Source organism: Coturnix japonica, chromosome 38 (assembly GCF_054131305.1).
Source record: "Coturnix japonica strain WE chromosome 38, WE-NBRP24, whole genome shotgun sequence".
Taxonomy (NCBI): domain Eukaryota; kingdom Metazoa; phylum Chordata; class Aves; order Galliformes; family Phasianidae; genus Coturnix; species Coturnix japonica.
Genome location: NC_140700.1, coordinates 1,081,037 through 1,106,770, shown reverse-complemented (window position 1 = coordinate 1,106,770; position 25,734 = coordinate 1,081,037). Strand labels below are relative to the sequence as shown.

Sequence of the window (25,734 nt, the reverse complement as noted above, 5' to 3'; positions counted from 1 at the left end):
ACAACAAAAGGGAGGAAGGCTGCCGTGTCTCATTTCTACACACTTTATCAATACAAAAAGGCCAGCAGGTTGAGGTGCTCCCAGCCCTCGAGGGATGTTCAGCATCCTCCCTAAGCCCCAAAAAGGCAGCGAGCATCTCCTGCACCATGGCGGGGTGGGCGACATCCTGGAGTGTTTCCCTTTGAAAAGAAACACTGAAAGAGCCGTGGTGCTCACCAGCACTTCCAGTAAAAACCCATTCAATTTGGACAATTCAGCCCACAAATATGTGTGGGATGCTGGGAACTCCTCGGGACCGACGAGTGCAGATGGGCTCCGTCTGGAGCAGCGGCCGCAGCTCTTTGCTCCGCGTGGTAACAGCGTGAGTAATCAGAGACCTCCATCCAGCGTTTATTTATCTTATCTCTGGAACTCGGTGAAGCATTTCAGGCTGTGACTTCTGCGGGGGGAAAGGAAGGAAGAAAGAGAAGGATAAAAGAAAGGCTGTTAATCAAAGAGCCTCCAGCGGGAACCTTGTATTAGAAAAGGGAATAGCTCAGGCGTCGGTTTGCCAGGGGTTGTGTAGGAACGGATGAAGTGAAAGGTGCAGGAACGGCCGGGCTGCAGTAACGTGGGGAAATGAAGAGCCGGGGCTGCTGTGGGGGGTGTCTGTGCATAAAGGCCGGGAAGCGCCGGCGCTGTCAGCGCCCATCCCGGCACGGGGCCGAGGCGTCACACGGGGCATCACACGGGGTGTGTGAATGGCTGCCGGTGGGGGCACAGGGCCGGGCGGAGCCGCTGCCCCCCCGCGCTGTACGGGCGGCGTCACCTTCACAGCCGCGTCCGGCCGCTCCCCGCACAACACGCCGCTCCTCGTGAGCCCCGTTCCCGTCACGACGCTCTCGGTCCCTTCGTTCTCTCAGCCCCCTCCCCCGGTGTGAGCGTGACCTCACAGTGCTCCGCACCGCCGCCCCTCCCCCCATCCCTGCACGCCGCTCCCCACGTTCCCGCCACCCGCGCTCCCCCCGCCCATGACGCCGCCCCCCGCCCGGCTCCTTTGGCGCCTTTTCCTTCCCGCCACGTCGTTGCCCGCCGCCGTCGCTCCGCCGCGCGGGCCGCGCCCTATTGGCTGAGGAGCGGCCGAATGGGCGGGGCGTCAGATCGGCGCGCCCAGCGGAGGCCCCGCCCCCCGGCTGTCCCCGGCCCCGCCCCCGCCTCTCGCTACTCCCGCGGCCGGCGCGGGGCTGACGCGCCACACGAGAGTCCGGCAGCGCGGGGAGCAGTCGCGCCGTGCCCGCCCCGCGCCGCCCCCCCCTTCCCCCGGCCCCTTCTCCCTCCTCCTCCCTCGTCCTCCTCCTCCTCCTCCTCCTCCTCTCGGCTCGCCGTCCCCCGCCCGCCTCCAGCCGGGCTGGGCTGCCCGAGCCGCCTGGGTCGGGTTTGTTCGGGCGGGGCTGCAGCCGGAGCACGGCGGCGGGGATGCTGCTTTCCAAAATCAACTCGTTGGCCCATCTTCGTTCTGGGCCCGGCGCGGAGCTGCACGCCGCCAAACTGCCCGCAGGTGAGGAGCCGCGGGGCGGTGCGGGGCGGTGCGGTGCTGGGGCTCGGGTCGGGGAAGCGCTGACGCCGCGCTCCTCCCGCAGGGAAGGAGAAGGAGCCGCTGGAGAAGCTGTACCAGGTGGGCCCGCTGCTGGGCAGCGGGGGGTTCGGCTCCGTCTATTCGGGGATCCGCCTCTCCGACAGCGCCCCGGTAAGTGCGGGGTGAGCCGCGGGCGGCGGGCGGCGGGGTTCGGCCCGGCTCAGCCCCGCTGAGCGCCGCGCATCGCCCCGCAGGTGGCCATCAAGCACGTGGCGAGGGACCGCATCTCCGAGTGGGGCGAGCTGGTGAGCACCGGGGAACGGGGGATGGGAGGGGGGAGAGAGCGGTGTGGATGGGGGGACGAAACGCCGGAGTATCCCTGTTAGGGGTGCGGGGGGAGGATGGAGCATCTCTGGTTCTGGGGGGGATGGGTTGGGAAGCGTCCCTGGTTTTGGAGCTTGGGGGGGGTGTCGGAGCGTTCCTTGTCTTAAGGTACTGCGAAGTATCCAGACCATCCCTGTACTGGGGTGTGGGATGGGGGGAATCCGGAGCATCCTTGGTTTGATGCACAGTAGGAGTGGGGCGGTCCAGAGCATCCCTGGTTCTGGGATGCAGAGGGGAAGCCACTGGAATATCGCTGATCTGGGGGCACTGGAGCAGCTCGGGCTGGGGCTGATTGGATTTATCCAGCCGGGGGATGGGGCAGGGAGCATCCCCGGCTTTCGGGGACGCACCAAAGGACCTGGCGCTGACAGCACCGGTGTCCCCGCAGCCCAGCGGCACGCGCGTGCCGATGGAGATCCTACTGCTGAAGAAGGTGGGCACGGATTTCCGCGGCATCATCCGCCTCCTCGATTGGTTTGAACGTCCGGACAGCTTCGTGCTGGTGCTGGAGAGGCCAGAACCGGTGCAGGATCTCTTCGACTTCATCACGGAGCGGGGGGCCCTGGCGGAGGAGCTGGCGCGGGAGCTGTTCCGCCAGGTGCTGGAGGCCGTGCAGCACTGCCATGACCGCGGCGTGCTGCACCGCGACATCAAGGACGAGAACATCCTCATCGACCTCGCCACCGGAGAGCTCAAACTCATCGACTTCGGCTCCGGTGCCCTCCTCAAGGACACTGTCTACACCGATTTTGATGGTGAGACATTGCCGTGCGCCGAGGCGTCCCCCTGCATGCAGCAAAATGGGGGGGTGAGGGGGGTGGAGATGTGGCATTATTCAGCTGCCCGCAGAGTGTTTGGTACCTCAGGGTGTTGTGAAATGGGAGCCGGCTCCCGGTGTGAGCACCCAACCAACGCTGCGGGCTGGGGCCGGGGGAGGGCAGCCGACAAAAACAAACAGCTCCTGGGGTGGGTTGGGTTGGATGGTGGTGGTGGTGGGGGGGAGAGGTTGCAAAGCATGGTGTGCAGCCCAGAAGGACGGCTCCGTTCCCCTTGTTTGATTTTTATACAGTTGTTTTTAAATTGATTTCGTTTCTCTTTTGGCAGAGGGGTGGGCACAAGGTGTGGTTGTTTCCCCCCCCCCCCACTCCTCCCTCGGGAGTTTTATTTTTTGCATGTAACGCTTGGCTCCCGGCCTTCCCCGACCCCGTGCTGCCACCTTCCGGCCCCACTGCCTTTATTTTACAACCCAAAGTTTGTAAACAAGAGTCACGTGCTGCTGGGGGTGGTGTGACGCCTGGTGACCCCCTCTCCCCGCCGTCCTCACCCGCCCCCACGGGACATAAGCCGCTGTTCTCCTGCAGGCACGCGAGTCTACAGCCCGCCAGAGTGGATCCGCTACCATCGGTACCATGGGCGCTCAGCCACTGTGTGGTCCCTGGGTGTGCTGCTGTATGACATGGTGTGTGGGGACATCCCCTTCGAGCACGATGAGGACATTCTGCGTGGCCAGGTGTACTTCAGGCAGAGGGTCTCTCCAGGTGGGCACTGGATTGAGAGCAGTGAGGGGTTCACATCATCCACTGGGGAGCTGAAGGGGGTGGTGTGTCTCTGTGCCCTGCAGTCCACCAATGTGTGGTGGGTGGGGGGTTTGGGTGCAGTGCTGAGTGCCCCCTGCTCACGCTGACTGCTGCTTTGCGTCCCCAGAGTGTGAACATCTCATCCGGTGGTGCCTTTCCCAGCGCCCCTCAGACCGACCGTCTTTTGAGGACATCTCCAACCACTCCTGGATGCAGAGTGTCCACCTGTCCCAGGAGGCAGCTGAGATCCACCTGCACAGCTTGCTTCAGGAGACAGGCAAATAGCACCTCCTGTGTGTCCCAGAAGGAGCAGACCGTTGCCTTGGGACTGTGGCATTGAGTTGAGATCATTGCTTGGCACCGTGCAGTTCTCCGGAGCCAAACTCAGCCAGAGGTTGGATCCCAGCTGGACGTGGGCTCAGTGGTCCTATCTCACTTGATGGTTTCTTTTCAGTAAACTTTGGGGGTTTGGTTCTGTCTCTGGGGACTCCCACGAGTCTTCCTGGCCTGCTGAATTCGGGACTGTGAGAGGACTGGAACTCTGAAAAGCTTCAATGAGGTGGCGGTGGGGGGTGGGGGGGGTAAAGCTGTCTGGGGAGGGCAGGGCAGGTGCTGTGCTCTGTGTGCTGTCACCATCTTCGAGTGCCTTCAGTCATGACGTGGGCTGTGCTGGAGGAAATACTTGAATTTTCCTACACTGCTGCTTTTCCATGCCTGGCCGGGGTGTAGATACGTTTCCCTTCCCAGAAGGAAGCAGGTCAGGAGGAGCTTGGAGCCCTGCGGTGATGCCTTCCTTGAGCCCTCTGCTTCCCAATGCACAAACAATGCAACCCAACAGAGCTGTAAATGTGTGTACAGAGTTATTATACAGGAGCAAAGCTTGGTGTACAGTTGTTAATAATGGTAACTTTTTTGCCCTTTTTTATTCCCCTTCCAAGTTTTTAATTTATTTTTGTGGATTTTTTTTTATTTTTATTTTTTCATGTTTTCTTTTTTCTTTTTTTTTTTTTTTTTTTTTTTCTTTTCCTGCAAGGAGGAGCCTGAGCCAGGAGGGTAATAACTTATTTATTTATTTATAACCCACTTGGGTCCCTGACCCACACTTTGCTTCTGCAGCTGCTGACCCCCAGTGCCCAGTCAGATTTCGCTCTGTGTCCATGTGTCTGTCCCACGTCACAGATGGGCTTTGGGGGCTGGGAGGGCTGTGTGTGCCCATGCACTCTTCAGGCTGAGCTTGCAGAGCGCTGTTGTCTGTACATGCAGACTGTGTGTGTGTCACCGGCGGGTTTTTGTTAATAGTTAATATTGTACAGGGGAATTCAGAAATCCTATTTTTTTTATACAATGCGGTTTTAAATAAAAAGAAAATCGTGAAATGGAGGCATCTCTTTATTATTGCAGGGTGGGATGGAGAGAAGTGGGAGCAAGTGGGGTACTGACACACCATGGGGCTGCAGCATCCCAATGGAGATGAAAATGCAGCCCAGCCCCAAAGACTCCAACCCAGGGCAGCCCCGTGAGGCAGCACAGCGCAGCCCTCTGGGGTGTCTTCAGCCCGACTGTTCCCTGCAGGTCTGGGAGAGATCAAAGCAGTGCAGTGCCCTCCTGTCTGCTCCAGGCCTCTGTGGAGAGCATGTGCTGGGGATGGAGAGTAAACAGACATCAAAGCCAGCTTGCGAAACACCGGATGTTGTTTGCCCAAGTACATTCGGCACTGCTGAGCCTGTTCCTCCTGCTCTGTCCACGCGGTGGGTGTTGCTTAGGGTGCAGGCAGCCACTGCTGTGCTGTCCCCACCTCCAGCCCCAGAGGAAGCCCATGGCAACGTTATGGGAAGTCGGTCAGCAGCGCTGATGCTTTGCTTATGATGTGCTTTCTGAGCTGTCAAACCCCACTTCCCAGCTCTGCAACACTTTGGCTTTGGGGCTGTTGGTCAGGTTTTGTTTTGTTCCATTTGATGTCATGAGAATGTTGATGCTTTGTTCCTAATGAGCTGTTGGCACTGTGCTGCTTTTTGGAGAATGCCCATCACCGGGACTGTGCCTCTCCTGCCCCAAGGAAGGGCACTGAGTGGTCTGCAAACTACTTTGCAAGACCCCCCACTCAGCCCAACTGGGCCATTATTCCTTGACTTACGCCATTCATTTTATGCTTAAAAGCAGCATTCCTATCCTATTCCCTGTGCTCTTTTCAACAAGTAGAGCTGCTTGATGGGAAGTGACACGTGTTGTGTCACTGCTGCACCTCTGCACAAAGCATCAACTCGCTTTGTTTTGCTTATTTTTTCCCTGCTCAGCTGCATCTTTCATCTCCTGGAGGCTTCTCAGAGCAGGAAGTGCTGCTCCGAATGCCTTCAAAGTTCAGCCCTATTTAGAGATGCGGTTTGCATTGAACCTCCTCTCTCTCTTTTCCTCCGGACCATCCGGGAAGCAGCTCTTCATGAAAGCAGAGCAGCACGGAGCCCCCCGCCGCATCCTCCGCCTGCACTATCACGGCTGCCCGGGCTGAGCACAGCCCACCCTTCCCGTAAATGCTCACAACTGTTGTGGTGTTTCTTAGAAAAGGGCTGAGCGGGTCCGGCGCTGCTCCGTGTGCTGATAGCTGCGGGGTTTCCGTCTGCTGCTGCTGATCCAGTCCACCGTTGCGGTGCCCTGAGCTGCAGCCTTCCCTCCTGGTGGCACCTTCATGTAGCCAAGAGCCACCCGGTCTGTCCATGTCCTGCACCTCCGGGAGTGTGGGGATGGCATGGGAGACCCAAAATCAGTATCGCAGAACGGCTTGGTTCGTGAGGGACCTTAAAGCTCATCCAGTTGCAAGAGGCAAGTTTCCCTTCTCCCAGACAAGAGCGGCAGGATTGGGTTGGAGATGATGGGTGTTTTATTCCCCATTTAGCTGTTCCTGCTGCTTTTACGTCGTGGAATCATTAAGGTCAGAAAAGACCGCTAAGATCCCCAAGTCCAACCCCAGGACACCAAGCCCACTGACCATGTCTCAGTGACACATCTTGAACACCTCCAGGGACTGAGAAGATCTAGGGCTGAAGGAACAGCTGTGGACTTGCAGAGGGTCAGCACTCATCACACCTTTGCCTTCCCACATCCAGCCATAGTGCTCAGCCACAGCAAAGGCAACAAACTCTCTTTATCACATCACTTTTTGAGAATGGAAGGTGAGCAGCAGCCAGACATGCTAGAAATGCACACACAGGTGGTGGCACCTTTGGGCCCTTCTGGGTACAGTGAGTCACAGGAGCTATTTTAAACCCCTGCCTTAGGACAAGAGGAATGAGCAGCAGGTCCCACGGCTCCATGGTAATGAAGCACTGTGGACACAGATCTGCCAGTGTTTTGCCAAAGTCCTGTGTGGCAATAGTATCATTTCCATGGGGCATGTGGGGAAACGGAGGCATGGCACACTGGCTTGCTGGAGACATTTTGTGGCGGAGCTTAAGAGCAGGGCTCAGCCTTTCCCTGCCCTATCACTCCCGCAAGGGAAATGTCAGCCAGGAGAAAGTGTGCAGCAAGAGGCTCCCAGGTTTATTTATGGGTGCTGAGAGCTTGCAGCCAACAAGAAAGATGAGACCACAGGCAGAACTGTCCCAGCAGCACGTGCACCCTTCCTTGGGTGGGACCGGCCACCAGGCGATGTCTCCATGTCCCCCAGGTATGGGAGCTGAGGGCAGAGCCCTGAACTCATCTCAACCCTGGTGAAAATGAACCAAGTGGGGGGAGATGTCCCTTCCCAGAGCTCTGGAAATAACCCCATGCTGCGGCTCCAGGTGCAGGTTTCAGGCACCTGAAGCCTTGTGGCATTTTGCAGCAATCTTCCCAACACGGAGCCTGAGCTGACGCTGCCTCCATGACACACTGAAACTGCATCACTGGGCTGAGAGTTGGCGGGGGGTTTTGTGAGGAAGAAATGCTTTATTCACCGTAAAGAAAAAAAAATAGAAAGAAAGAAACCACACACCGCAAAACCTTTCCAGTGTGTAAAGCTGAGTCAAATTTAGCAACTTCAGCTAAAGAAAAACATTTCTGAAGGGGCAATCAGAGCGCTTTTCATTCTTTTCCAAGCTTTTCCCCTTCCTCCAGGGTAATTTTTCATGTTTTTAATCGCTGTGTTTGTTACAGTTAGGAGGGTGTTAAGCGACCCGAGAAATGAAACAGCTCTCGTTTCAAACCCAAGCAGCCAGTTCAGTTAACCTGAAATGACACACAGGCAACACGTCAGGGGCTGAAGGGAGAGCGGGTTGTGGGAACAGAGATCTCACCCCACTGAGAAAAACAGAAGCAGCAAAATGTCATTTCAGGTCAACCCACGCTGAAATTCTTCAGGTTTTCCCCCCATAAGAGTGCAGGAAGGGCCTGCGCACACCACTGCTGACCCCAATGGAAACTGCCCCATGCTTGCAACCTGTCCCAGACCCTTGCTCATACCCTATTGCTTGCTGCGTGTGCTTGAATGTATGTAATCCTCCCTTCGCAGGTAGATCTAGATGTGTTTTGCACAGGTTGGCTGCTGTTGCCAGCAAAACACAGCCACACACAATAGCAGGACTAGGGGAAATGGATCCAAGTTGAAGGAGGGAAGATTTAGGTTGGATGTTAGGGGGAAGTTCTTCACTAGGAGAGTGGTTAGGCCCTGGAACAGGCTGCCCAGGGAGGTTGTGGATGCCCCGTCCTTGGAGGTGTTCAAGGCCAGGTCGGACGGGGCCCTGGGCAACCTGATCTAGTAAATATGTTTGGTGGCCCTGCTAGGCAGGGGGTTGGAACTACATGATCCTTGAGGTCCCTTCCAACCCGGGTCATTCTGTGATTTTGTGATTTTGTCCTTGTCATCCTTTCATCCTCCATCCCTTCTGGAGCAGAATGGAGGCCATTAGCACCCTGCCAGGGTGGAGGGGTGATGCTTTCTCCATCAGGGTGTATCCAAACAGTCTTTGATGAAGCCGGGGAATGAATGAGTCAGGTGAAGATGAGCTGTGAATGGCCATTGAAAAGCAGGAGGGAGAAAGAGTGATCAAAGCGAACCCACCCCGCGTAGGTGGAGGGGACAGCGGGCAGCGGGAGGGCTGTGCAGCACCAGGGGAGTCTCCAGGACACAGGGACATTGTGCCACGCTCATCCTCCCATTGACACCAGCGGACAACTCCCATTTCTCAGTGTATGAACGCTGAGCTTTCCAACCTCCCACCACCAGCTCGTGCGTCCTCATGACCACCAGCCCCGCTCCGTGCACGCGTCTCAGAACCGCAGCAGCTCCCACGTTCGCTCCGCAGTCTCCACACGCTCTTTATTTTGTACCAGCCCAAGGTTTCCTTTCCCCGCTGCAGCCCCGGGATGGGAAAAGGAACCGACCCCGCTCTCAGCTTTCGGTATCGCTCAGAACCGAAACCGCCGGAGCAGCTGCCGGGGAGCGAGCGGTGACCGAGGAGCGGAGCGGAGCTACGGGGCTGTGCCGCCCTCTGCTGTCTGCCCTGCCCTCCCAGAAAGTGACTTTGCACAGAAACAAGCCGCTTTTGGTACAGAATCGTGTGCTTTGCTTTAAACAGAACAGCCCTTCCCGCCGTGTAACCCCCCTCGCTCCCCCTCCTCGCGGTGGGTGGCTTTTCTCGTCCTCCCCTCCAGCGCTAATGGTGCGCTCCCCCTCTCCCCCCCCCCCGGGGCGGAATGGTCTCTTCCTCCACACGCAGCCCCACCCCGGACCTCCTTCACAGTGACGTCACACGCTCTCGCACTTTCTATTGGCTGAGCCGCCGGGCCTGGAGCATAGCGACCAATGGCGACGCTCTTCCCCCCCTCATCCAAGATGGCGCCTCCAGGGGCCGCGGGCGGGCAGTGGTGAGGCGGCCTGGCTGTGGGGGGGCTGCGCCGCCTTCTCCGCGCTCCGCCGCTGAGCCGCGGAGCCGGCCGGCCCGGTGTGCCCGCTGCCTGCTGGCCGCCGGGCCCGGCCCTGCCTCTCTCCGCTATGGCGGCTGAGAGCGGGCGGCAGTTTTGGAAGCGGAGCGCTAAGCTGCCGGGCAGGTGAGCTGGGCCTGGTCAGGGCGGGTAGCGACCCCCCGGTGCTGGGGGTTCGTGACGGGGAGTTGGGGCCGTGGGGCTCCGTGGGGCCGTGTCCGCGCTGAGGGGCCGGCCCGGCTGTGGGAGCCGCGTGTGTGCCCCGAGCGTGGCCGGAGCCCCGTGGGGTGCAGTGGGCGAAGGGCTCCGAGTCTTCGGTGGTTCGGCCCCCGTGGGGCCTTTGTGGGCTGCCCCCCTCCTGGATGCGGCCCCGCTGAGGGTCCCTGGGCTGTGGCTGCTCCTTCCTGCTGGAGGTGAAGAAGCACCGCCTGGGGCCGGGTGGGATTGGGGGGGTGTGTGGGGGGGAAGCGTCCCTGAGCGGCTGCGGGAGCAGAGCGGGGCGTCCTTTAGAGGCACCTGGCGCCACCTCGTTTACACTCAGTCTCACCTGGATCTTGCCCTTCCCCTCCCGGTGCAGGGCTCTTAGCTGGCTGCAGGGGTGATTCGATTTGGGATTACCTATGGAAAGCTCCCTCCTGGCTCAGTCTGCATTGCAGCTGTGGGGCTCTGCTGTGGCAGGTGGAGGGAACCAGTGAGTGGTCCCAACTCAGCAGATTCCGCTTTGTTTTTTAGTGGATGTGGTGCTGATGGTTGCTCTGGTGAGCTCAGAGGTCTTTTCCAACCTTAATGGTTCTGTGATATCCTTTGGACTGGTGAGGCAGCCTGAGTTTGTGGCAACTAAAGGGAAAGTACTGAGCATCGTGCATCCCTCCTCTCTCTCTCCTATGGGAGGACGGTGCTGTGCTGTCCCCATGTTGCTCTGTGTCCCTGTGATCCTGTCCCCGGATGTTGTGCTGGGCTCTGCTGCCAGCATCTCTCTTGCACAGCTGATGATTGAGAGCCAGCTTGGAAAACTCAAACCAGGTGAACCGGTCTGGGAGGCAGCCAGTCCTGCACAGACAATGCACTCCAACATCAAGGGTTGGCAGAGTGCTCCCCTCCTAACAGACAAGTTTGCAAATACACTGTCCTGTGGTGTGGAAGAGGCTTGTTACCAGTTCCTTACGCTCTTCGTGCCAGTCCTTTTCAAAGATGCTCACTAGCAGATAGTGTTTCATGGCTCCAGAGCTGCCCTGCATCTTTTACACTGGGAGTTCTCAACCTCGTCATTCATTTGCGGTGTGCTGGCAGGTTGGTCTGACACATTGTCCTACATGATGCATTGTTTATTTCCTGCCCTATGGAGAGCTGAGTAGTGAGGCATCAGTGTGTGCATTGTTTAAATGCTCTTTTAAAAAAGGGAGAAGCAGAGTCTGCTGGGAATAAAACGTTTTCAGGCTCTGCGGTTGCCCTGACGTGCTGAAGGTGTTCTCCCTGCTGCAGTGCCTAGAAGAGATGTAACACAGGTGCCACAGCAGAGCTCGGGCACACATTGCATCAGGCACTGAGTAGGGAGGTAGTGGGAAATACCTTGTCCCACCGAGCTCTAGAGGAGGTCAGGGGGCTCGTGCTGTCAATCTGGGAGCTCAGTGTCAGCACAGGTCTCAACTCCTGACTCAGTGGTATTTGCTCACACGTGATGCCTGCCCTGAGCTTCCCATGTGTGCGAAAGTCAGAGTTAAACTTGGAGACAGCCAGTTCATCTAAGTGATGCATTAGGGAGAGCCAGATGAGTGAATAAACAAAGTATTTACTGATTGCCACTTGCTGCCCTGCTGCTGATTTCTGAGCTGTAGCAGTGGGATCTGCTGACGCTGCTTTGTGAGGCGCTTTGGGATGTGCTGAGAGTCAGTGATGGGCTGAGCTGGAGGAGCTGCATCAGGCACTGAGTCTGCTCAGGCTCCATGGTGCAGAGTTGCCATTGGCAGCTGTGGAGATGTGTGCATGTCTCAGGTCGCCTGTTGCATGTCCCGGAGCCTTTGCTCTGCTTCCTCTCCAGGTTGTTATATGGACACATGTATATTTTTATATACAAACATATGCAGGATGGTGGTACTCAGCTCGACCTTCACCTTCAGCTGCCTGTGTGGCAGCTCCAGCAGGTGTGCTGTGCAGTGGATCAGCCCGGGACACTTCATCTGTGGAAGCCTGTGCTCTTCACAGCAGGTCTGCCTGGGGGATGGGGCACTGTCGTTGTGTTGGCCATTAGCAGCGACAGCATCATCCAATTGCTTCAGAGCATCAGGAAGGGATTTCTTCATGCACTTCTGGCTCCCACATCCCCTATTCTGACAGTTCCTTTTGCTGATGAGCATCACATGGACCCATGTGTGGTTTCTGTCCCTTCGTGTGGAAATCAAACTGTTCACTAGTTGGTGGCACGTGAATGTTCCTGGGCAGTTCTGGTCCCCTCGCAGGGAAGAGCAGTTCTGTGACTGTTGTTAGGAGGTGGTATGAGCTTTGTGCTGAGCTTTGGAAAGGCTCTGCAGGCTCCTCTCCTGTGGGGAGCTGCCAAGAGTCTTTTGGAAATAGCTTTTTTTAACCCCAGTAATCTTTTTGCTCTTTCCACCCATGAGGGTGCCTCTGTTTAATAGCTGTCCTGACTCCTCAGTGTTAATTACTTGACAGACTCTTTCCTGGCCCCGACTGGAGGTGTGCCAGCACAGTGAGCCTTTCCAGCACTTCCAGCAGCTGCCCTTTGCAGCTGGAGCCCATCCCTCTTTGGCCTCTGTCTGTGTTGTAGCTGTTCCCAGCCTCTGCCCTTGGTCTCCACGCCTTTCCCTTCCAGATGGACGCATTGCTGTCACCTCCCTGGCACCGGCACCTGCTTGTCTCTTGCTGGCTCTCCAGGTGCACCAGGCTGTGATCCCCCCCCACCACATCCAGGCTCCATCTGAGGCTCCTGGAAAGCCCTGGTGACCTGAGGGAAGCCTGTCCTTTGTGTGCCAGCTATGAATCTGCCACGGGGTGTGGGGCTATGCTGTGTACTGGGGCTACAGAGGGCTGGTTATGTCCAGAGATCCAAGTGTGGCGTTTGGGGTGACGTGGCTGTGAATAGTTTCCCGAGTTGAGGTAATAACTGAGGATCCCTGTCTCACTTCTACAGCCCGTGAAACTAGTGATGAGTGCTCATCTATTAGCTCCTTTTCAAGGCAGTGCTTCCCATGCAGTGCCAACAGCTCTCAGGCTCTCTGTGCCCTGGAGCACTCATCCAGCTCTGCAGGGGCTGAGCCATGACTCATTCCAGACCACATAGGAAGTGGTTGGTTAAGCTGGGATTTGGACCTGCATCAAACCCCTTACCAGAGACTGCTTCCCTGTAACGTGGGCTGCAAGCCTGAGTGCCAGCATGGGGATGAAATCCTCAGTGCTGAGGAGTCCTGGTGTCGCTGGATAGAGTCCTGCCCTGTTGTGGAGGGCTCAAAGGTGTGAATCCTCAAACCTGACCAGCTTTTTGGATGGAAAAGGGAATGAATGTCAGTGTTTGTGGCTGGTGGCTGAGATGTGCAGAGAGCAGATCTGTATCCTGTTTGAGGAGGCAAATCCCAGTTCAGGCTGGAAAGAGCCTAAGAGTTTAAACAAAGCTTCTCTTTGCTTCTGCAAAATTAGCTTCTTCAGCTAATTGTGGCTCTTTGGACCTAAGGCTTTGAAGGCAGAAGCTTCTTGAAGTTGATTTTGGTCTGTATTTGGCTTCCAACAGCGTGCAAGAAGTGTTACCCCAGTCCAGGCTGAGCAGACCATCCATGGGTGCCCTGAGATATTTTGCACTGTCTCTTTCCTTTTCCCTCCCTGCAGCATTCAGCCTGTCTATGGAGCACAGCATCCTCCACTGGATCCCCGCCTCACCAAAAAGTAAGTTCAGTTTGTCTCCTGGAGGCATGGCCTATGTGCTTTGCTTTGCTTTCTTTTCTTTTTTTTTTTTTTTTGTTGGGTCAGTCTAGGCAGGTCTGCAGCATCCCGAGCACTGTGATGTTCCATCTCCTCCTGATTGGACTGGTTCATGTTGCTGGGAATGTGGAAATGATGTAGCAGCTTCATTCATGTTTCCTGAGCTAACTCGGATCGTTTTTGGGGTTGCTGTCCTGGTACCAGTGCAGCCTCAGTCTGTATCCCCTCTGCTCTGTGCAGTCTGAGCTCACTGGTGCAGCTGCAATTCAGGCATGTACAAAAAGGGCTGTGAAGGACTATGGTGCTGTCCTGGGCTCTGTGAAAGCTCACAGGAAAGCTTATCTGTTGCTGCCTTTGTAGCCAGAGATCTGCACCAGGCATGTGAAAGGAGAAGATGCATTCTTTAGCAGTGATGTCTGCACCTATTGGATAGGGAACTGCTGAAGGAAGGGCAAAGTAAAGCAGCCTGGCAACAGGCAGGGTCAGCAGCAAAACCACAGCACCCTTCCCAGCAGGAAGAGGCAGTGCTGATCTGCACGGCCTCCTTATCCCTATCTCGTGCCATGCAGCAGTGAATGTTCCTGTCTGTAACGCTTCAGCTGGTGGACTTTGACTCCTGCAGCTTAAGGGTGAATGGAAAGGCTCCTCCTGCACCTGAGAAAAGAAACAGTTGGTCTGTCTGCTGGGAGTGACTACAGCTGTGCCAGGAGTGTGTAGGAGCATAGGCTGGTTCTGGCATGCCTCTCCCCAGGTCACAGGACTTCTCTTTGATTCATTTGTCTGTTTTCTGTGGGTTGGGGGGAAGCAGAGCTAAAGAAACTGTATGTCTCTGTTTGCCCTTCTGAACCCAGGAGGCTGGCACCTCTCCAGCCGTTAGCTGGCACTGCAACTTTCCATGCCCTGAGATTACACCAGCTTGGGTGGCCATGGGGAGCTTAACGCGTGCTCTGGGGTTTGGGAGGTGGAACTAGGAAACTGGGGAAAGCCAGAGACTGCCTCTATGGAGCTAGGATGCAGGGAAGGAAAGAAGGTGGGTTATCTAACAGTGCTGCTCTGACATTGTTTCTCTCTGGCTTCCAGCTTCATCAAGGACCGCTCCAAAGCCAACGCGCTGCCTATGAAAAGTAAGAAGGCCTCCAGCTTTCATGAGTTTGCCCGCAACACCAGTGATGCCTGGGACATTGGTGATGATGAAGATGAAGACTTCACTTCCTCTTCTTCCTCTTTGCAAACTTTGAATTCTAAAGTGGCCAAGGCCACGGCAGCACAGGTCCTGGAGAACCACAGCAAGCTGCGAGTGAAGCCTGAGAGGGCCCAGCCTGCTCTCAGTGACATGCCCACCAACTGCAAGGTCAACAAGTCCAGCAGTGAGGCCCAGCTCTCCAGGATGTCTGGTAAGAGCTGTCTTCAGGAGCAGCTTCTGCAGTGCAATACTGTGGATGCAGGCATGTCTGTCTTAGAGGATTCTGTTTTCTGGGCTCTGAGGAGTTTCGAAAGTCTCTTAAATTCTTGGTCAGCATGTGCTGCTCATAATCAAGGTCAGGATGGGACCCTGCAGAGGACCTTGCAGTCAGCTTGTTCACTCTTTGGGTTGAAGCTGATTAGGGCAGATCTGCAAGTTGTTTTTTCTGTGGTTCCCTCAGCTTCCTTCTGCCTCATCCTCTGTCTTTCCCATATCCTCCCATACGTCACAGGGGAAGTCTGACCTGCTGGCAGGCAGATATCTTGATGCAGAAGGAAGGAAAGGAAAAGAAATGGGGGGAAGTGATGGAAAAGCAGCAACAGATCTCTGTGGACTGGCTGGTTCAAGTGGGCCAGCAGTGCTCTGTATGCTGGGGTTGGGCAAGAGAAATGATGCCTGCTGTGCCAAGCCTATGTTGGTGGTCAGTGGAGCACAGTGGGGTTGAAGAGCTGCTGTCCTCTTCCCAGCCTCACTGCAGTGTCTCTCTGTGCAGAGGAGGCCTGTGTGCGAACCCCTCTCCCGAAGCAGCAGTCCCTCCCCCTTCGGCCCGTCATTCCACTTGTTGCCCGGATATCTGACCAGAACGCTTCGGGTGCTCCCCCCATGACAGTAAGGGAGAAAACCCGCCTGGAGAAATTTCGTCAGCTTCTTTCCAGCCACAACACAGACCTGGGTAAGTGGCATAATGGGTGCCTGTGAGTGGGGAGGCAGAGGGAAGCCTGCTGCCTCTTTGAAACAAGGTTCACTATCTACTCGAGGCTGGAAAAAATGAGTTGTGTATTGGCAGATGATAACCCTTTCCAGCAGCTGCCTGGTTTTGGTCGCAGGTGATGGTTGTGGTCACAGGGGGCTGTTGGGCTTCACATGAGTACTGAGCTCTGCTGAGGAGGGACCAGTGGTCAGCACCATGGCAGCCAGTGCTCCTGTCCCAGTGTTGAGCCAAGTGTCTCCACCCTCCAGCCACAGATCCACATCTGCTAATGTGGAGCCTTCCTGGAGGCTCAGTGTCTCCAGAGCCTGCAGGAGCAGACTGGGCTTTCCTCTCCTTTTAGGTGTAGTGGTGCCTGGACGTGCCTAGGATCTAATCCATTGCCACCACTGTCCGTTTGCAGATGAGCTGAGGAAATGCAGCTGGCCTGGAGTGCCCAGAGAGGTCCGGCCTGTGACGTGGCGTCTCCTCTCAGTGAGTATCTGGAGCTGGGATGCAGGAGACTGGGGGGAGTCTGGGGCACTCCCACTTTGGTGGGAGCAAATCCATATCCAGTTTTGCTCACGTTGTGTCTGTGCCCAGCCTACCAATGAACTGTAGGATTTTTCTGGTCAGGGATTGTAATTGCTACATGTCCTGAGCACAAACCGTAGACAGGCGCTGGGAACGTGGCAATGGATTAGAGCTTTTGGTTTCAAGAAATTGAATCCTGTAAAGTTGGATTGTACCAGATCAGAAAAGGCACCGGGGTGTGGGAAAGCCAAAACCTTTCCTACTCTGCTTCAGGTTCCCCATATCTGCTGCATCCACGTGCACAGCTGTCAGGCAGGATTTTAGGGGTTGGTTTGTGGTGAGGGAATTGGGGCTGCCCTGATCTGGGGTTTCCTCCCGCAGGGTTATCTCCCTGCAAACATGGAGCGTCGGAAGCTGACCTTACAGCGCAAACGGGAGGAGTACTTTGGCTTCATCCAGCAGTATTACGATTCCCGGAATGAGGAGCACCATCAGGACACTTACCGACAGGTACCTGTTGTCTGCCTGGCTCTTTGGCCTCTTGCCACTGCATGCTTTGGTGTTGGGGTCATACCAGGACTTCTACCTGTTAATTATTGGGCATCTTCTCCTTGGGGATGGAGCACTGTGCTTCTGTCTGTCTCCTTGCAAGTACTGGATTAAGTCTTCCCTAAGTTGACCAAATAATTGGATTTCCCAGCCCATCTCTTGTCACTAGCCCAGCCCGGGGCAAAGGAGGCTGAACGCAGAACTGTAGGAAACTTCCTCTATGCAGCTGCAATCAGTAGCACTCACAGTGCTCATCAACAAGTGCAGCTCTTGCCTGAGGGGCACTGCAGGATGGATTCTTTTCTGTTATGTTATCATGCCCCTTAAAAGCATGGCTGATGTATCTGACCCACGCTCTCTTCCAGATCCACATTGACATTCCAAGGACGAACCCACTCATCCCACTCTTTCAGCAGCCACTTGTCCAGGAGGTAAGGGGACAGAGTTAGACCAACAGTGCCATTAGACTGAGGTAACTCTGCAGACCAAATATCCTGGATGACAGCTCCCAAAATCTTGCCCAGCTGATCAGCAAATACATGCTCACACTGCCTGGTCTAGTCCTCAACTTTCTGAAATGCATCAGTCTTAGAGACCAGGGAATATGAGGTCAGCATTTTTTTCTGGCAAGAATTGGTGATAGTCCTGAAGCTTTTGTTCTGAAACAGATTCAATGAATTTGAATCAGAGCAGGACATCAGTTGTGTTTCACTACAAATACGCCTCTGTGCAAAGCAGTGTGTGAGAAAATCACGTCGGGCTGCTGGAGAGGTGGCCAGGAGGTGTGAGCATCTGTTGTCTTTGGAAACAGTCTGTGTGTGTGTGTGTGGTATGTCAGTGTATGATGTCCTGGGAATAATGTGTCTGTAGGTTATGGAGGCTGCTCTGTTGGGTACTACAATGATTGTGATGTTTTGCTGGGAGTGCTGTGCTGACAGCTGATGGATAAAGAGCACAGGTAACAGCCTTAGCTGTCCACGTAATGTTCCACAAGGTGTGCAGCTCTTGGAAAGTTGGTGTCTGCATTTCTTCAAGCAGCAGTTTTGATATGGAGTCTGGGTCATTTTATTCTGCGAAGAGTGGGCTGGCCTTTGTGGGGATCTGTGGGTCATGCAGGAGTTTCTTAGGACTGGTATTTTCTTATCTTAACCATATTGCTGCAGAAAAGAGCCTGTCAGTGCATGATCTTTGCTCCCCGAGCTTAGCAGTAATGCTTTTCTGCCTTTCCTTTGTGCACGGCTAATGCAGGTACCTGCTTTCCTTCAATTCTTTCCTAGATCTTTGAAAGAATCCTGTTTATATGGGCCATTCGACACCCAGCCAGTGGCTATGTACAGGGAATCAATGACCTGGTCACTCCATTCTTTGTTGTGTTCCTCTCTGAATATGTTGGTAAGTGATATTCTCTGCCTCTTGACTGCAATGGTGTGGAGTGCTGGCATCACCTTGCTGGAAGGGATTTTTCCCTCAGCTCCTGTGCTATGCTAGAGATGCTTCTTGACCCCTTAGTGCATCTTTGCTTCAGTTTCATAACCTTGCTGAGCTCTGCAGAAGTTGAAGCATAAGGGTAGATCTGCATTTGAATGTACTTAGATTGGGGGAGGGTGGGAACTTCCAGGTGCTGGGGGAGTTTGGGCAAAGCCTTGATGCCCTGAACTTGAGGTGGTGGGGAGGATCTTGCTCTCCAAGATGGAATTTGGAGCTTGTTCTTCCTCTAGGAGGACAGACTAAAGTATAAAGAGATCCTGTTGAGAATGTAAAATAAACAGTTTAAGTAATGATTCTTGTCCTATGCTGTTAGTGCAGGTGTGTCTGTCAAGCTGAGAGTTTCAGAATTAAATTGACTTCTCCCAGCTGCTTTGGCTTTCTTGACAGCCATTTGCTTTTAGCTGGACAGCAGGTCATTTTCACCCATGGGATTTTCATTCTTTCTCCAGCTCTTGCTGTGTTTTGGGGCTGACATGAACACTGGGATGCCTTAAGACCATTTAAGCATAAGGATTATTTTTTCACTGTAAAGAGAAAGGAAAAGGATTTTCTAAGACAATGATAGAGAAATCCTCTTCAATAAATGATTCAGGATCTGATCCACAGCTTGTTGAAGTCACACTGGCTACCTAAAGCTTTGTGAGCTAGTAGTGGTCTTTTTTCTTTTGAGGTCATTGTGAGGAGGTAAGCCCCCTCAGTTTGCACTGTCATAGCCATGTGGTCAGGACTAATCTCTGAGCCAAAGTACTGCTCCTTACAGTCTGAAGGAGAAAGCACAGTGTGGGGCTCTGCTGCTACCTGGAGTGAACTCCCTGTTCTGAGAAGTAAAGAGTGAGTCAGCTGATCCAGAAAAGGGCTGGTGTGATATTGGAGCTGCCTGTAGGTACTTCGTATGACTTCTTACAGTCATGTACCACGTTGGGTATCAGGTGTCTACTCTCTGTGCATGGCTAGGACCTGTCTGATGGGGACTTCTTGCCATGTTTCAGGCCCCTTTAATCCTCTGAATGTGGCCTTCTGTCTGTCACTGAGAGTTGTACTTACCCAAGCAATACCACACATCCCCTTCTGTTTCCAGAGGTTGGGATTCAAAGCCAACCTTCAGGTAGAAGTGTGATGTACTCACATCTCAGTGACCAACTAAACCCCACTGAAGTGTCACTCACAGGAGCTCTGCCCTCTGTCTCCCCGGCCTACCTTGAGCAGCTGTCACTGCGCCACCAGCTCCCTTTCAGAGCCATATGTCGAGTATCTTGCTTGTTTCTGCAGGGCCTCTTAATGATGCTGAACAGATGTTTGAGCTGAGCTGTGCCCTCCAGAGACTTTTTATGTTTATTTTTTTCCCCCCCAAAGCTTCTTGCAGCATGCCCAGGATCTCCTAGCAGTCTTTCTTTGCTGGCAGAGTTGCTGCTCTTGTCCCTGTGCCAGTGCAAGCAGCAGGCTGTTCCCTGTCACCTAGGCTTATCACCAACTCCCTTTCTTTGTCACACTTTTTGTGCTGAACTTGCCATGCCTGGAGCCCTGCAGGGAGCTCTTCTGCATGAGGTGACAGCTGTGTGGCTGAGCCACCAGTACCAGATGGACACACTTGGCCTCATCCTGCTCCTTAACCTTGCCCATATTCCTGCTAGGGAGAAGTGATCGAGGAAGTGAGATGGATATCTATTAAACAGCCTGCCTTTCTAATTACCTGGAAACTTGATGGCTGTTGAGGAGCCAGCGGAAGAGTAACTGGTAATTTTGGATGATGACCTACAGCTGGAAAAGAGCTTTGCTATGCTTTCTACTGCATGAGATTGCCAGATGGCCACAGGCTTAAGCCTGTGCCCTTCCTGAAGTCACAGTATCACAGTCTCATGCGGGTTGGAAGGGACCTTAGAGATCATCAAGTCCAACCCCTGGGATTCGAGCCTCTGTGCTGCAGAGCTGCACTTCTACCACTTGCGCCACAGGGGGGATTCAAACCCGGGCCTCCAGTGTTGCAAGCAGCACTTCTACCACTCGCCACCATAGGCGAGGGGCAGAGGTGGGAGCAGCACTGCACTCACTGCTCTATCCCGTCCCATCCCCCTGCAGCCAGGATCTATTTGCATTGGTTTTTATGGTGCTGCTGACCACATCTGAGCCAACAGAGTGGCACAGCTTCAGCCCTGACCCCAGCCTTTCCATCTCAGCTCCTTCCCAAGCAAAGATGTCTGTTCATATTTCTGAGCCTCTGGGCTTGGAGATGGGTCAGTTCAGCCCTGGCATCTGTTGATTCGCTTTAGTGGTGACAGCTCCCACAGAGGCCTCTGCCAGCAGTGCTGATGCTCTCCTCCTGTGAGCGGTGTGGAGAAGACAACATGGATGGAGCTGCTGTGTTGGCTGAGCCAGGAAGGCTGAAGCTGTGTCTCCTGACCCAGAGCTGTTCCCTAACCCCTGCCTTCCTCTGTCTGCCCACACACACTGCCCTGTGCAGTGTCCAGGTTAAGGTCATCCTCCAGCTGGCCTGGAGGAGAGGGCATTTCTGCTCCAAATGCAGTCAGTGTTGTCATTATGCCACCCTCAAGGGGCTCCTTGTCTTCTCCTGGGGGACTGAGCCAATTTGCATTTAGTGAACACTCTTTGGGGACAGAGCTGTTGTTAGCCCTTGTGCTTAGACCCCAACGCACTGAGTTTCAAAAACAAGCTTCCACAAATCTGCTGCTCTCGCAAGGCTTTTTCATGCACAGGGCTGCTTCTGTTTGGTGGAGCTCTCCTGTTAGTCCAGTAGGAGGAGGGGTTCTGCAAAGCTGAGCAGTCCCTCTGATAAATGGCACTGCTGTCAGGCTCTGTGCTGGAATTAACTTGGAAACTTCCACTGTCCAAGGAGATGTTTGAGCACTTTAGGGTCCTTGCAGCTGTGCCAGAGAGTCTTGCTCTCCCATAAAGGTTTCTGAGGCTTTGGGAAGATCTTCCTTAGAGCCTGTTCTTCCTTAGAGTTGGCAGCTGTCTTTTGAGTTTCATATCTTGCTGCCTCACCCATTCTCATCCAGCATGCTGTGGGGGGCTGAAAGCTGAGCCCTGAGGTGGTCAGGTCAGGTGGTCACGTTGGGGAAGGTGTGACTGCTTATCTCTGTTGTGCTTCAGTCCTGAGCTGGTAAATCCTCTCTACCAGGGTTGGTAGCTCAGCCTCCTCGTTCAGCTCTGGGCCCAGGGCAGCCTTTGCTTCCTTGGTTTCTGGTAGTACTGCTGGATTTGCCTCTCCTGGTTGTCCCCATGATGGTGGCTGAGCTGCCCTCACCCATAGAGGGACATGCCCTAGCAGCAGAGGTCACCCATGTCAGAGCCTTCACGCATGCTCTGCTCTGAACCCTGGAGATGACACCAGCAGCAGAGACCCTTTCCTGGTCCCCTGGGGGGCTGGGCTGGGTTCAGATCATGGTTGCTGAGTATTTTGGGTGCTGGTACTCACCTGGCCTGGAGAAGCAGGTCAATGCACAGATGTCCTGCTCTGTACTGGGAAAGCTACTCATTTCAGCTGTGCTCGCAGCTGCATGCAAGGAGCCTTAAAGCCTCTTGGTGTTCCTGTGAACCACCTGGTGCTCTCCACTCCCCCTTATTCTCCTCCCTGTCTGTTTTGCAGAAGAGGATGTGGAGAACTTCGATGTGACAAACTTGTCACAGGATGTTTTACGGAGCATCGAAGCTGACAGTTTCTGGTGCATGAGCAAGCTGCTGGATGGGATACAGGTGAGCTGCAGAGATGTCTCCCACTGCCTGGTGTAGCAGCACCATTGTCTTCTCTCTGTATCATGAGGAGAGCTCTGTATCCCCTGGCACTAGTGTGTAACTGGGCTAGACTTGCAGCACTCCTGGCATTTAAAATGGGAGTTGTGCCTGTGTTTGTTCTCTGACAGTGCATCCCTGCATTCATGGACATTTCTGCTGCTTTGGGCATGGTCTGGGGATGAAATTCCAGGGGAAAAAGGAGCGAGCTGCAGCTGTGCAGCCAGCACTGTCCCAGCTTCACAGAATCACAGAATTATCAAGGTTGGAAAAGACCTAGAAGATCATCTAGTCCAACCATTACCAATACTTCCCGGCTAAATCATACTCATCAACACAACATCCAGACATTTCTTGAACACTCCCGTGGTCAGTGACTCCACCTCCCTGGGCAGTGCATTCCAATACCTGACTACCCTTTCTGAGAAGTAATATTTCCTAATGTTCAGCCTGAATCTCCCCTGGCGCAGCTTAAGACCATTCCCTCTAGTTCTATCATCGATTACACGAGAGAAGAGGCCAATTCCCAGCTCACTACAACCTCCTTTCAGGAAGTTATAGAGAGCTATAAGGTCTCCCCTGAGCCTCCTCTTCTCCAGGCTGCACAATCCCAGCTCCCTCAGCCGCTCCTCATAAGCTTCCCAACTATTGGGGACTTCAGACGATCAGGCAGCTGATCGTGGCACTCAGGAGTTATATCTCCTTGGCTGGTGCAGAGCTGGCGATCTGGTTTTGGTCATTTCCAATTGTTGCAGCTGCTGCTTCTGACTGATGGCCTTTCCCTTCAGGATAACTACACCTTCGCACAGCCAGGCATCCAGAAGAAAGTCAAAGCTCTGGAGGAGCTTGTGAGCAGGATTGATGGTAGGTGTTGGGGGGACTTCTGTCACAACAGTGGGAGACTTTCTTCACTAGTGGGAAGGAACCCTCAGTGCAAGGGGTAGATGCTCCCCTACAGTGCACAGGGGCAGAGCATGGTTGGCCAAAAAGCTCCTGGGGATGGGATTTCATTGGCAGAGTAGGATGAGGTGAGTGGTGGTGTTGTTTGTGAGACCTCCTCAGCCTTGAAATATGTGGAAGCCAGCATGATTTGGGCAGTACCTTGTGCAGGAGCTGAGGTGCTGTGATCCCCAGGTGTGTAAGTGAATTGTGCTGTTTCAGAGCAGGTACATAATCACTTTAGGAAGTATGAAGTTGAATATCTGCAGTTTGCCTTTCGTTGGATGAACAATCTGCTGATGAGGGAGCTGCCTCTTCGCTGCACAATCCGCCTCTGGGACACCTACCAGGTATGTGGAATTGCTGCCATCCCTCCTTGGCTGCTCACTGTTGGGCCAATTCCCCACACAGGGAGATGAGGCACCACACAGCTGGGGAGATGAGGAACAAAATGTGGCCTCTGGGGTGTTTATAGACAGCTGAGGGTGACACCTGGACATGTGTTTGGGGGAGCTGTGCTCCAGCAGAGCCATAGGAGCTGACCCAGAGTTTTGTTGCCTACAGTCAGAGCCAGAGGGGTTCTCGCACTTCCACCTCTATGTCTGTGCTGCCTTCTTGATCAAGTGGCGGAAGGAGATCCTAGATGAGGAAGACTTCCAAGTAAGTCCCTGGTGTGTGGGGCTAATTCTTCTGGGCAAAAGGGGAGGGAATTGCCCTGGGTGGAATCTCAGGAATGGATATGCTCAGCTGTCACCTCAAAACTGGCCCCGAGATCATCCAGTCTCAGGAGTTTTGCTCAGAAGTAATCCCATAGCCTTTGTGCTCAGTGCAGAGACTGGACAGCTGGATGAATACCAGCTCTTTCCTGGCTTTGAGCTTTAGGCGCAGTGAGTCCCATTTGTGGCTGCCTTTTGCTGTCTGCCTGTAACACTGGATGGCAGCACCCTTAATCACAAGAAGTTTCAGGGCTTCTAAGGGTGCTTCACTTGTTCAGAGCTGGATACAAGCACGTTTTAATGCTCTCTTGAGCCTTTCACACCTGCCAGTGCAATGAGCCAAAGCTCCTAATTGCTGCTGCCTCTGTTCATTCTATCTCTGGGCTTCCTCTGGGTCTGCGTTTTGCCATCAGCTGCCCCAGTGTGAGTATCTTCTCTTCCAGGGCCTTCTGATGTTGCTACAGAACCTGCCAACAATACACTGGGGCAATGAAGAAATTGGGCTCCTCCTTGCTGAAGCCTACAGACTTAAGTACATGTTTGCAGATGCTCCCAATCATTACCGCCGATAGGTGCCAGGACTCAACTCCCTCCTCCTCCTCTTCCTGGCCCAATCTGATCACTGTGGCATTTTGTCATCCACGTCCTTGGATGCTCCAGCTGGGAGCTGCTCTTTGCTGTACAAAGCTCACATTGACTTAACTCTTCTGCGTGCCTGTCTGCCACTCCACACGCCTGGATGTGCCACTCCAACCACCGTCAGTATTTCACTCTGTGCTGGTGGCCTGAGCCAGGGAGAGAGGCTTAAAGGGGCAGGGGTCAGCTTTACAGATAACTGAGCTCTCCCAGCCCTGCCTTGGTCTTGTCCAGCTGCTGGTTGCCTTGGCTCTGCTGTGACATGTTTGCCCAGTGCTGCACACATGTACACATGCACTCACCGCCTCACATGTGTGTGCTGCTCCATCTGCTCCCTTCTCTCTTCAGCTGCAGTTTGATCCAGCTCCCAGACAAAAATGCCTTATCAGTGACTGGCTGGAGATCTTCCCTGGGGCTGCAGGGTGAGAAGTTTCTCAGGGCCCAGCTTCATTCCTCAAGCCTTGTGGGTTCATGAGGGAGCTGCTCACACCTGCCCTCTCCTCTCCCTCCTCTTTGCCTTCCCCCAGGTGTGAGACTGTGGTGGTCACAGTGGGGGCCCCAACCTACCCATGTGGTCTGCATGATGCACATCACTGTGATGAGATGCTCTGATGTGCCATCGGTGCAGCCCCGCACAGTGTGAGGGCAGCAGGGGGACCTCTGAAAGCTCCTTGTGAAGCCCCCACTCCTCTGAGACATTCTGTGTATATTGTGTTCTTGTGTATATGGGGTCAAAGATGTACAATATGCGTCCTCTGTTTGTAGCAGATATGATTTTATATTTATAACGTGCGTCCCTTGTTATCCCTGTCCTCTCCATGCCTGTACGGCAGTGTAGGGCTTTGGACCCCTCTGGAGGTGGGGGGAAGTCAGAGCCATGGGTATTTCTGCCCCGACATGTTTGGAGTGTTGAGTTTGTGAGGAAAGCGTTCATCAGAAATGTGTGTCTCAAGGCTTCCTGTGCAAGGAGGAGTTCAGGACTTGGAAGGGGATGGGGAGCTGAGAGCAGGTTGAGGAGATACAGGGTATGGGGCTGGTGGTGCCCAGGGTTGTGCTGCAGGGCACTGTGGTGCCTGTGCCACCAGTGGGATGTCAGGCACCAATGGTCCCCAGTATAGGCTGGCTGTGCCTGCTGCTCCCTGCAACGTGAATGTCTCCTCCAGGAGACGGCACGGCCAGAAACCACCTTCTTAAATGAAACTAATTGTGAATGTTTTATTGGGCTGGTTTCAATCTGTCCCCCTCCTCCAGAGGGCTGGGTGTGGGGGGGGTGGATGCAACCCCCTTGGGTTTCTTGGGGCTGAACATGGAGGTGCCCTGTGGGAAGAGGCAGCAGGGGCTGAGCATGTGAAAGGCAGAGCCTTGTTGCCAATAAAACTCCAGTGTTTCAAGAAACCGTTTTCCTAAGCCAGAGCTGGGTTTTTTTGTTGTTGTTGTTTTTCATTTTTGTTTTTACTTTTTGGGCATTTAGACTTCATTTCATTTTGTACCTTTTGTTGCTTTCCCTGAGCCAGACCTGCTCTGCAGCAGTTTGACGTAACTCATTCAAAAAGAAGAATACCTTAACAGAAGCCTGGGCTGAGTGCAGGACAGGCTGGTCTGGCACATGTTGGGGCTGCACAGCAGCTCCTCGTATT

General features: G+C 54.3%; 2 protein-coding genes across 9 annotated transcripts; both read left to right on the top strand.

Moving 5' to 3' along the window:
- The first annotated feature begins 1,233 nt into the window (after positions 1-1,233).
- Positions 1,234-4,892, top strand: PIM1 (Pim-1 proto-oncogene, serine/threonine kinase). Of its 2 annotated transcripts, XM_015884785.3 has the most exons (6): positions 1,234-1,537; positions 1,620-1,726; positions 1,810-1,860; positions 2,328-2,694; positions 3,301-3,477; positions 3,644-4,892. In XM_015884785.3, the coding sequence occupies exons 1-6, from the start codon at positions 1,456-1,458 to the stop codon at positions 3,799-3,801; spliced, it is 942 nt and encodes a 313-aa protein (XP_015740271.1). In that variant the 5' UTR covers positions 1,234-1,455; the 3' UTR covers positions 3,802-4,892. The 2 variants fall into 2 exon arrangements, with proteins under 2 accessions (XP_015740271.1, XP_085383198.1); XM_085527072.1 differs by lacking the exons at positions 1,620-1,726; positions 1,810-1,860.
- A 4,423-nt stretch (positions 4,893-9,315) lies between these two features.
- Positions 9,316-25,492, top strand: TBC1D22B (TBC1 domain family member 22B). Of its 7 annotated transcripts, none has more exons than XR_014938714.1 (13): positions 9,316-9,537; positions 13,246-13,302; positions 14,419-14,732; positions 15,294-15,473; positions 15,913-15,983; positions 16,404-16,532; positions 16,937-17,002; positions 17,849-17,963; positions 21,664-21,770; positions 22,595-22,670; positions 22,973-23,095; positions 23,310-23,405; positions 23,905-25,492. XR_014938714.1 is itself a non-coding variant. In XM_015884791.3 (13 exons), the coding sequence occupies exons 1-13, from the start codon at positions 9,482-9,484 to the stop codon at positions 24,031-24,033; spliced, it is 1,524 nt and encodes a 507-aa protein (XP_015740277.2). In that variant the 5' UTR covers positions 9,316-9,481; the 3' UTR covers positions 24,034-25,492. The 7 variants fall into 7 exon arrangements, 5 of the variants coding, with proteins under 5 accessions (XP_015740277.2, XP_085383163.1, XP_085383165.1 ...); XR_014938713.1 differs by having other exon boundaries at positions 22,562-22,670; XM_015884791.3 differs by having other exon boundaries at positions 22,968-23,095.
- The last annotated feature ends 242 nt before the right edge of the window (positions 25,493-25,734 follow it).

Excerpts from the sequence above, each read along its gene's own strand:
- PIM1 (XM_015884785.3), top strand. The coding sequence starts at position 1,456 with ATGCTGCTTTCCAAAATCAACTCGTTGGCCCATCTTCGTTCTGGGCCC. Across the intron at positions 1,727-1,809 it reads GCCTCTCCGACAGCGCCCCG|GTGGCCATCAAGCACGTGGC; the intron begins GTAAGTGCGGGG and ends ATCGCCCCGCAG. Across the intron at positions 3,478-3,643 it reads CAGGCAGAGGGTCTCTCCAG|AGTGTGAACATCTCATCCGG; the intron begins GTGGGCACTGGA and ends TTGCGTCCCCAG.
- TBC1D22B (XM_085527037.1), top strand. The coding sequence starts at position 9,482 with ATGGCGGCTGAGAGCGGGCGGCAGTTTTGGAAGCGGAGCGCTAAGCTG. Across the intron at positions 13,303-14,418 it reads GATCCCCGCCTCACCAAAAA|CTTCATCAAGGACCGCTCCA; the intron begins GTAAGTTCAGTT and ends TCTGGCTTCCAG. Across the intron at positions 15,984-16,403 it reads TGACGTGGCGTCTCCTCTCA|GGTTATCTCCCTGCAAACAT; the intron begins GTGAGTATCTGG and ends TTCCTCCCGCAG.